The sequence below is a fragment of the Micropterus dolomieu genome, linkage group LG18, assembly GCF_021292245.1.
Source record: "Micropterus dolomieu isolate WLL.071019.BEF.003 ecotype Adirondacks linkage group LG18, ASM2129224v1, whole genome shotgun sequence".
In the NCBI taxonomy this organism is placed as follows: domain Eukaryota; kingdom Metazoa; phylum Chordata; class Actinopteri; order Centrarchiformes; family Centrarchidae; genus Micropterus; species Micropterus dolomieu.
In genome coordinates, this window is record NC_060167.1 from 38,630,806 (window position 1) to 38,641,391 (window position 10,586).

At 41.6% G+C, this 10,586-nt stretch overlaps 1 protein-coding gene across 1 annotated transcript in view; it reads right to left on the reverse strand.

The window, feature by feature from the left end:
- Positions 1-10,586, reverse strand: part of LOC123987112 (dihydropyridine-sensitive L-type skeletal muscle calcium channel subunit alpha-1-like) — a 70,760-nt gene that overhangs the window by 18,325 nt on the left and 41,849 nt on the right. Inside the window, exons 9-15 of the mRNA XM_046075725.1 lie at positions 8,798-8,918; positions 8,578-8,692; positions 7,198-7,300; positions 7,036-7,105; positions 6,805-6,937; positions 290-419; positions 125-184 (exon numbers count right to left, since the gene is read on the reverse strand). Coding sequence (XP_045931681.1) covers positions 125-184; positions 290-419; positions 6,805-6,937; positions 7,036-7,105; positions 7,198-7,300; positions 8,578-8,692; positions 8,798-8,918 — 732 coding nt within the window. The remainder of the gene's footprint in view (positions 1-124; positions 185-289; positions 420-6,804; positions 6,938-7,035; positions 7,106-7,197; positions 7,301-8,577; positions 8,693-8,797; positions 8,919-10,586) is intronic.

Consider the following 10,586-nt stretch of genomic DNA (forward strand, 5'->3'; position numbering starts at 1 on the left):
TAATCAAACCATTCAGTGCCCTCATCAGCTGTAACAAAGTATCTGGACTCACTTTCTCCACACCTCTTCAGGTCTTTTCTTTCATTTCTCACCAACCTGTATCAACTGTGGCGGCTGTAATTACCTTGAGCACAATTTCCGCTGTGAACACTGAAGTGAAGACTATATCAGCATAGGCCAACACCTAAAAATGTTTTGTAATATTAATAATAATATATACTGTGTATATTTTCCAATCACAATGTTACATAAGGATTTTAATTACAGTGTGAAAGGCATGCACTGTCACCTGGTTCCTGAAGGACATGGGGTCGATGGGATCCTCAGCAGCCAAAGAAACAGATGACAGTAAGATGAAGAGGAGGATGATGTTGGTGAAAGTAGTTGCATTGATAATACGATGGCAGAGCTTCCGGAACCTGAGATGGTTAAAAGACAAGTTAATTTTCCTAAAAATGACAAAGAAAGAAGCTGTGAAATGCCTCCAGCCAGCATCTGCACCAACCTTTACGTGCTTGATAACAGTCCAACACATCTACATGTTCAGTTAGTCATAGTGCGAAGCGCTATGTAGCGCCACAAAGGGGACACAGGAATTGATGATTAACACCCTTGTCCAAAGCGCATTGGCAAATTTACAGCCACACTGGCAGAGCTCCAGAATCTGCAACGCAGCTGCCTCACACCTCGACGCGCTACATGTGCATGTGCCCGTCCAACGCTGCTTGCAGCTTTAATTTTTTTCATTCTTCCGCCGCTAAAACTGATACTGCAGCCTAGACGGTAACTCCTAGAGAAACTCACAGGGTAGGTACAAACCTGCACACTTCTACCTCTAGGGGGTGCTATTAGCAAAGTCAACACATATGGGCTTGGAACTACCAGATACATAGGCGCATATCAAAAACCTTATATCCACCCGTTCGGGGGATGCAGCTGAATCTCATGGTATAAGCCACGCCCATTTCCGCCTAAATGTTTTTTTCACTACATCGCGAAAACTGAAAAACCTATATTAATTAACTCCTCTGAAACCGCAAGTCCGATTGGCACCAAACTTGGCACGGACCATCTCTCGATGAAGCTGATACAGGCTTGTGCTCCCCAGATCAATACGCCTAAAACTGTTCCAATTATAAGCTAAGAAAGGTTTGTGAAAAACCCTAAAAACAGGAAGTGAAGTCGTATCTTAGCTTTGGAATGGCCCATCAACACCACATTTGAGTATGTTATATGCCATGACCTCCTGATGGGCTATGCAAACATTGGTGCAATTAGCCCCTAGGTGGCGCTATTTAACACGAAAAATCCTCTACAACCACAAGTCGGATTGACATGAAAGTTGAGCCCAATTGTTCAGGATGGTCCCCTGACTCCATGGACCAAAGTTCACCCAAATATGGCCATAGACGGCGCTGTTATTGCAGATTAAAATCATTCATACACTGAGCCTAAGTGCTCAAACGGAAACTAACATCAAATTAACGTTACCACATTTATATATTAAACATGTTGAAGCATTTTAAACCTTGTGTAGTGTAATTTCAATAGATTGATAGTTATTTTTAGTGTTGTATAGTTTCAGGTAACTTACCTCAAGGGTAAGCTGGTAACGACCATAGACTGGTAACAACAGGGCCACAGGCTACCAACCTCCACCATACAGCCCCCGGTGGTTTATCAAAGACGCTACCGCTGCTAAAGCAGAGAAGCATATAGCATCATCTTCTTAGTCTGAGCTAACTCGGTCACGTCATGCTAGGCGGGCGAGGTTTCAGCAACCCATCACCTCAGCTCCACCCACGACCTGTCCCTTTGCCCATTTTTAGTTATCCGGGAGTGACGCACAGTGATGTGGTACCAAGATGGCGACGACCGGCTTCGCCCACTTTGGGCTTCAAACCGGGTCTTCAGAAACCTAAAGGTAAAATCACGGACACTACGTCCCTTTTTATATACAGGGTATGCTTGTAAACGATGTAGAAATGATTTAGTAGCCCAAATGTTTTAGTGAAAGTGGATATATCTCACAACAATGGAAATGATAGAACAATTAGAATATGTTTATTGCTAAAAACAAAGCTTGTATGACAGGGCTGAGGTGCTGGCAACTGCAAGATGAACATATAATCAGAAAAAAAAATGTTAGAGACGCACAACTCCTGTGGTCTTGCAATGCCATCCTAATAAATTCAAAATTCAAACCCAGCTTTCAGCTACCGGTGATTACACCAGGGGTCAGCTGTCTTTTGTTTTGCTGTGTCTCCTGGGCTCCCTGAACCTGAGACACGCAGCAGAACTCAACTAGTTTGAGGATACATAGTCAAGAACACCCCCTTGAAACTTTGGATGAACAGTCTTCAGTACAGGGCACTAACCTCATGGCCACATATTAGCTCAAATTCGAAAAAGTTCAAATCCAGCTCGGACCAGAATTGCGGAGCACGGACTGGTAGCTGGAGAGGTGCCAGTTCACCTCCTGTGCACTGCCGAAGGAGGCCTTGAGCAAGCCCCTGAACCCCCAACTGCTTGAGGCGCTGTACTGAGTGGCAGCCCCCTCACTCTGACATCTCTCCGTGTGTTGCTATGGGTCCTGTTTGTGCATGTTTGTCTTATGGACCTGTGTGTAAATAATATCATAATAATAGAGTGAAAACATAGTTTCCCCTTGAAGGATTAATAAAGTATATCTTCTTCTGTTGGAAAGTCTTACCCTCAGACTGAAGATGGTAAGTAAATGCTCTTTATTTGTATAGCGCCTTTCCCTTTTACACTACATCCACCATTCATTCACTATGTGCTCAAACAGAAACTAACATTCACACAAGGGATAATTCGGGGGTCAGCATCTTGCCCAAGGACACTTGGACATGGAGGAGCCAGGGATTGAACCGCCAACCTTCCAGTTAATGAGAAAGTAGGGGCTTTCTGCAGCTCAGCCACAACCTGCTGATGATGGTTTGATATAAGGTTAGACCTGCTCTCTGACAAGCATCTGGACATCTTCACAACCAGTAAAATGTATCAATTCATTCAATTACATTTATGGCCCCGGAACAATCATAATATGGGCAAAGGGCTCCTGCTCTACAGGCAAAGGAAAGCAGGAGACCTTCACTGCTTTCCCACTACATGGCAGGTGTGATGGAAACCCTTTGTCTCATCTAATACATGGCCAAGGGAAGTTTCTACTTACTTCTACATTTAGTGGGGACTTGTAGCCAGGTGTAATACCTCTTTGTGGTGACATTAAGGAGACACAACGTGCTAAACTTAGCTTGATCCTCAAATCTTTGCCTCTGCCACCTGTAGCAACTATTGTGCCAGCTAAATTTCCATCTGTGGCAAGGAGGTCCTGCTTTTCAGCCAGTTCAACTGGCTAAGCTGGATCACAGCTGTCATCCAACTTTGTGTAACTATTTTTTTGTATGCCCCAATTTTATTTCGGTGCCAGTGAACCTGATGACTGGAAGAAACTTAGGGATGCAGGTTTGATGGCTGACAAAATGTGTCCTTTAAAATTATTCTGTATTATTTGTAGAGGTTTTGTGAGACGTTCCTCGGATATTGTGTTGCTTTGAATTTGTGCCTGACTGTCAACTGGGCAATGAAACACTGACGCATCGCATTGTGACAAATGTTAATATTACCTCTAAATTTACACTCAATAACTGCACCCTATTTAACTTCAAATCTCAGTCAAGCCTGGTCGTGTGATTCAGGGATCATGTCATCATGTGAATCTATTGGGTCTCTGTAAATAATATTACATACATAAAAGTGCAATGGGATCATTTCTGTTATGAATTGGTGCTATATAATTAAAATTTAATTAAAGTAAATTCATGATTGAAATTCAGTTTTCTGATGTCTGTATCAGGCTACATTATAATTTTTATAACTTTGTATCCAGAGTGAGCCAACAAAACTTGCGGGAGTGTCTATGCCTAGGCCTTTCTTATCGACTTATCATACGATATATGGACATGACCCATCATTTTTGCCGACCTCAATATTGCCCGTTGTGTTTCCATGTTTGTTTACAGAAGAATATCACCAACATTTCTACAACAGCAGGATTTTCCCCCATTATAAGACTTAGGGCACAGCGCTAAAATGTAAATGCTCTGTATTTGTATAGCGCCTTTCAAGTCTTTTCGACCACTCAGAGCGCTTTTACACTACATCTGCATTCACCATTCACTCACATTTATACACTGAGCCTAAGTGCTCAAACAGAAACTAAAATTCACACACATTCATAGCCTGGAGGAGCAGGGGATTGAACTGCAAACCTTTGATTACCGGGCTATCTGCTCTACCCCCTGAACCACAGCCACTCTGCTAGATGTGAACCTCTGAGCTGCTTTATTTCTAAAAAGTCTTATCAATTTAGTGACCTCGATTATTCATAAGCTTACTACGCCGGTAGACCCAAACATTTTTTAGCTGAACTAACATAGTATGGTGATAGCTCAAAAAAGGGGGTTAGCAGTTTGGAGAAATTTCACGCTTGATCAAGCCTGATGTTGCCTTATATATAAAATAATGATTTTCTGTCTTTTCCTCACAGCTTCTTCATTTCACACTGGTATCGGATCAGTCCTGTTGTGCCACCTGAGTAAAATGCCATTCTGAATTTGGAGACACTTGTCTCTGCAGCTAATTCTAATGCTAACGCTATTGATAGTCTGACATATATTAAACTCTTAATGGCTAATCTGCTCGTGAGATGCCTGCTCCTTTAACTATCTAAACCTGGCATTGAGCCCTTTTTAATGAGCCAAAAGCAACTCCGGTACCTTTTCTAGTCACACAGTCAAGCCACAATAGGTTGAATGCCTTTGGTTGCCAGCAAGAAAGGATGCAGGTCTCACCTGTACCCTGGTGAGCTTGACTAGCATCGCTCACTTCCCTGGGTTATTGGAGCTAGGCCCAGTGTCCTCTTCTTGTGTTGCTAACGATGCACTGAGCTCTGGATTGGTTTTACTTCACTGAAGAAAACAAATGTTCATCATTACCTGGCCTAAAGAATACCCCCCAAGACAACAAAAATAACAAAAGAAGTTTTATTAAAGGAAAACTTAAACCAAGGATGTATTACCGCTAACCTAACCAAAGACCAATAAAGGCCTGTACTTGAATGCTAATACCAAACAGGCACTCCGCCTCCATTTACAAACTTGTCCTCTTGTGCGGGAAGCAACACAACAGCACAATAAAGCAAGCGCTATGCTCCTGAACTATTTCAAAATTAATTAAAGCTTAGTTAAAGTAAGTATGTTAAAGTACGGAGTGTGTAAAAAATCCAAAAATAACCATAAAATTCAAAATAACCGACTTCCTGTTGTGTTTAGGGCATCACTCCAAGAGGCTTTTTTGCACATCTGGACATGATACACGTGCCACAGAAATTTTGTACATGTAGGAAAACCTGCCATGGGGGCTGCTTCGTTGAAAGTCACTTCCTATTGCCAGTAGGTGGCACTATGACTATGGGTGAATGTTGTCTTGGACATGTGTTCAGGGCAGGACTCTTAATAAACCTGTAAAATTTGGTACAGATCTGAGCATGTACAGTCGAGTTACAACAACTTCCTGTGTCATGGCGAAGCGTGGAACTTTGCTGCCACGCCACCCCCACCCTGAAGTTTTACAACATGGCTTCATCAATGTATTAAGGGTTTTCTGGGACAGTTTTGAAGTTGATATGTCAAACCTGCCAGGAGTAGTACATTACAGTGGAATATTTCTCACTTCCTGTTGCCAGCAGGTGGCGCTATGGCTTGGAGTGAATATTGGTATATAGATGTGTTGAGGGCACGACTCTTATTATACATGTAAAATTTGGTGCAGATGTGAGCATGTATACTGAAGTTATAACAACTTCCTGTTTCATGGCGAATCATCGATATTTGACAGCACGCCACTGGGCAAACTGGTCAACTGGTAATAACCATTTGTAAAACGTTTAATCATCAATGGGTTTAGACTGCACAGCAAATGTTTGAAGTTGATCAGACTAAATCCCTAGGAGGAGTTCATTAAAGTACGGAGTGTGTAAATCGCCAACAATGACCATTAAATTCAAAATGGCCAACTTCCTGTTGGTTTTAGGCAATGGCTCCAAGAGGCTTTTTTGTGCGTCTGGACATGATACACGTACCACAGAAAATTCGTAGACGTAGGCGAGCCATTTTGCCACGCCCATGCGTGAAACCCATGTTTGAGTTTTTGAGCATGTTTAGGACCCCAAACTTGAGGTTACTTTGCAGAAAAAAAAAAAATTAAAATCCCTTCAGTTTCAATAAGGACCTCACACGGTTCGTGCTCAGGCCCTAATTACCCACCAAACACTTGAAACGTACAAGCCTCTAGTTTGTCACAGCACACTATTGTGCTGAAATCCAATACAAATATATTAGCCCTATGTATGAAATCAGTAGATCAACTATCAACACTAATTACAAATACACCAAGTAATGCTTCTTAATGCATGTTACTAACTGGACTTCTCTCTCCTGTAGTTTTGTGCTTTCTCGTCCCTCTCCTCTCTCCTTCTGTCACTTTCTGCCACTTTCTGCAACCGGCTGAGGCAGATGGCCACCCACCCTGAGTCACGGTAATGTTCAAGGTTTCCACCTGCTAAAAGGTTTTTCCTTACCTGTTTGCCAAGTGCTTGCTCATGGTGCGAATTGTTGGGTCTCTCTGTTAATAATATTACAAAGCGTATGGTCTAGACCTGCTCTGTATGAAAAGTGCAATAAGATAACTATGTTGAACCGGTAGTCACCACCATCATACTTGTTCTGAGGTCCAAAGATAAAAAATGAGCTGGCTTCTGGCATTGGCACCGCTTCCTCCTTTAACTGCAGATCTGCCATTGGACGAGGTCTGGGGCTTTCTGGGATCTCAGGGTCCTCCTCTTCATCATCACCTAGCCAACAGAAAGGGAGCAGGATTAGCAGAGGCCTTTCTTACCTCTGAGTTTGGAATAGTATAAGTAACTGTACAGTATGGAGGCATTGGGATTACCAGGAAAGTCTGCTGGAGGGAAAGGGTCTTTGATCTCATTAACGTTAGACTCAAACTCGTCGATTTTAAGCTGCAGATTTCAAAATGATACAGATGAAAGGTAAGAAAGGTAATGTCATATTGTTTATGTTAAATGGTGGTGAATGCTCTTGGATGTCTTACCTTGGCAGTAGTAGGGATGCCCTCTACACCCTTGGCCCTTTGCTCAGCCAACTTCTTTGCCAGATTTGCTTTCTCCTCTGACGCCTTGTCAGGCATGTTGGCCCTGTAAATGAAGAGTGGCTGACTTAAAACATGCAGTATTGTGGGTGAACATAAAAGGAAATCGTCTATTGATATACAGAGTGGCAGAAGTCAGATGGAAGAAGTCAGACGAGACATCATTCACGTCACACAGGCTGGTGCAATTGCAAGCTCTGAGAGAGTCAAGGTAAGCTAGTTTAAATGTGCATTAGGTTAGGGTTAGGTCTGTGAAATCCTGGAGGAACTGTTTAATGATACAACTATAAGTCAGTAAAAAAAACGTACAAGTACAAAAAAAATCACATCTACATTTGCAGTTTTCACTTACTCCTAAAATTTCATCGCAAAAATCTAATTTTGTCTAAATCTGTTTGTTATGGCAGATGACTCAGATCTGGGCTGGTATGCATAAAATCAATCCTAGCCTTTGACTTATGAGTCAAAATCTTAGTAAAACGTTGGACTTTAAAGACTATTGCAAAGTCCAAGTGTGACTCGTGTACTGACTCCTCTTAAAAACAACTATGTCTACCCACAATGCCCTACCTCAAGCACTGAAATTAGCCAACAGTGGACAACCAAAGTGTAGCAGTCATCACAGCTGCATGCACACCTTGTCATGTTTAAAACTACCCATCATTCATGGTGTCAACATTATATATACTTGAATATATTGTAGTATGCCCATAGTTATGTTGACACTATGTTGATAATGTCAATATATACTGTTTGGGATAATATTCATACAAGGCCTAAATTCGAAGTAATTAAAGCTAGGGAAGGTATTTCGGAAGCATTTTTTGTTCTATTTGTTGAAATTGTCTTGACAGCAATCAATAAATCAAAGGCTCTGGACAAAAAGAAAAAATCCTGTATCTATGGCTGTCGCGGGACTAACAGGATAAGCACACCCAATCATTTCCTTTGACCTGAATGAATGTGACATATGGCTGTAGTGATAAACCTAGAACTAATTGTCCAACCTAGGTTGTTTTAAGTAAGATTTGTGAGACTGTGAGTTTTTTCATCCTTTTGAAATTCACCAAATGACAAATTTTCATTCTATAGCCATATACGATCTAAGTCTAAGATCTTTACTGTGGCTATTCAAAGAAGGCAAAATAAATTGTTCTTGTAGGAGAAGTTGGAGTGGTGTAAAGCACCCCACCACTGGACGATGGGGCAGTAGAAATGTAGACATGTGCTATTCATAGTGGTGTGTGAGATTGCAAGTCTGTATTAAACGATGGGCCTTGATGAACAGGATATGTTTCACTAGGAACATTTAGGGAGACTTACCTGAGTGCTTTCTTGCGTTTTATCTCCTCTGCCTTCTCTTTCTGTGCCAAAGTCAGAGACTCAGCCTCTGCCAAATTATCAACAGCAATGGCCAGGAAGACATTCAGAAGGATGACTGATGACAAGGCAGTCAAAGGTTATGACAGGGATTTGATTCGGTCTGCGATTGTGGTTAGGACACACACACACGCACACACACGCACACACTCTGTAAGGATACAATTTCCACAGACAAAGAGGATGATGAAGTAGATGCTGACTAGGATCCCAGGCATGCTGGGTCCTCCATGAGCCATGATGCCATCATACATGACAGCATTCCAGTCCTCACCTGTCAGGATCTTAACACATATCATTCACACATCATCATTATCAACATCACCTTTACTGTCTGTACCTCTGTGTGTATATTATGTTGGCTGCCTCCCTCCCCTCTCTCTTTCTCCTTCCATCCCCCTCCCGTTTTCTCTCTGTTCCTCTCTCTCCCTCTCTCTCCACCCCCAACCGGTCGAGGCAGATGGCCGCCCACCCTGAGCCATGGTTCTGCTCGAGGTTTCTGCCTCTTAAAAGGAAGTTTTTCCTTGCCTCTGTCGCCTAGTGCTGCTCTTGGTGGAAAATGTTGGGCTTCTGTAAATATCATCAGAGTATGGTCTAGACCTGCTCTTTTATGAAAAGCGCTCAGAGATAACTGTTGTTGTGATTTGGCACTATATAAATAAAACTGAATTGAATTTTCAGCTTGTTTTGTTCATATTAACTTTTTTATAACAATTTCTACCATCATTTAACAATATTTAAGAGTAATGTTACTGGTAGTCACTTTTACCATCACTACTCCATAGTAGTGGCTTCTGATGCTAATTTGAAAATTGATTATTTTCACAGACTCGAAACTTCAAATCTCGTTCATTAAAATGAACTACTCTTTTTTTTTTATTCATTTTGTTCATTTGAACTAGGCTGGGTATTGCAGCACTGCAGCCCTATAGTGGGCGATGTAAAAAAAGCGCAGTTCGCAAACAGGGAAGGCTACTTGCCTTGCTTTAATCGACAAAGTATAATGCACAAATTCAGCTCTTGATCTTTCTCTGTCATCTTTCTATAAAGCCCCACGGGGCCACAACCAAATTCAAACCATGGAAAAAACACACAAATATGTTGTCAATATGCAATCGCCACTACTCCAGCTAAATCTGTCACAATCTTTCCTGAGTATACAACCAGATCAGCCATATACATGTATATATTTATAATTACTATCTTTATATCTCTAAAGTGCTCATTCATACTGTAGCCTAACGTCCCTATCCATGAGTAAAATCTATATATTAACATCAGATTTGTGGGGAATATATTGAAGTAATAAGCTTAACACACTAGATGAATAAAACCCACTCTTATTAAAATTCAGCCAATTTACTAATAATGTGGATAAAACCTTCAAGTTCTTAAAAGAACTCCAGCACAGAGAGAGGAACAAACAAATATTAACACATTATATAAATGCAGCAGTTTGGCAGGTCTGGATGTAGAATGGGCCACATCAGGTCCGGATTCTGCTGACAGAGATTAACAAACATGAGCACTCTCAAACACTGCAGGTTGTTCACCAGTCAAGAGCTGTGGAACAACAGCACGGCTCTGTTGATAAATAAAAAGGAAAGGTTACTGTAGTGGGACAACAGTATGGATTTGTGCATTTTATATTAAATAAATTTGGAGCTACTCCAAATTCCTCTTTTCCTCTCCCAGAGATGAACAGGGGGGTTAAAGATCAACTTTCAACAGACTGCTGCAGAGACCCCAACGGAAGGGGGGTGGAAAAGTTGCTTTCTCTAAGTGCTATTCTTGAGCAGTTGATCGTAAAACTGGCACCCTTTTTTTGATTCCGAAGCTGATAACGCAGTGCCTGACTGTTAAACGGTCAAAGGGACATTAACCAGCGATTAGCATTTCACCTGAACAGCCTATCAGAATCTCCTTGGATGGGGCAGGAAATCCTAAACTCC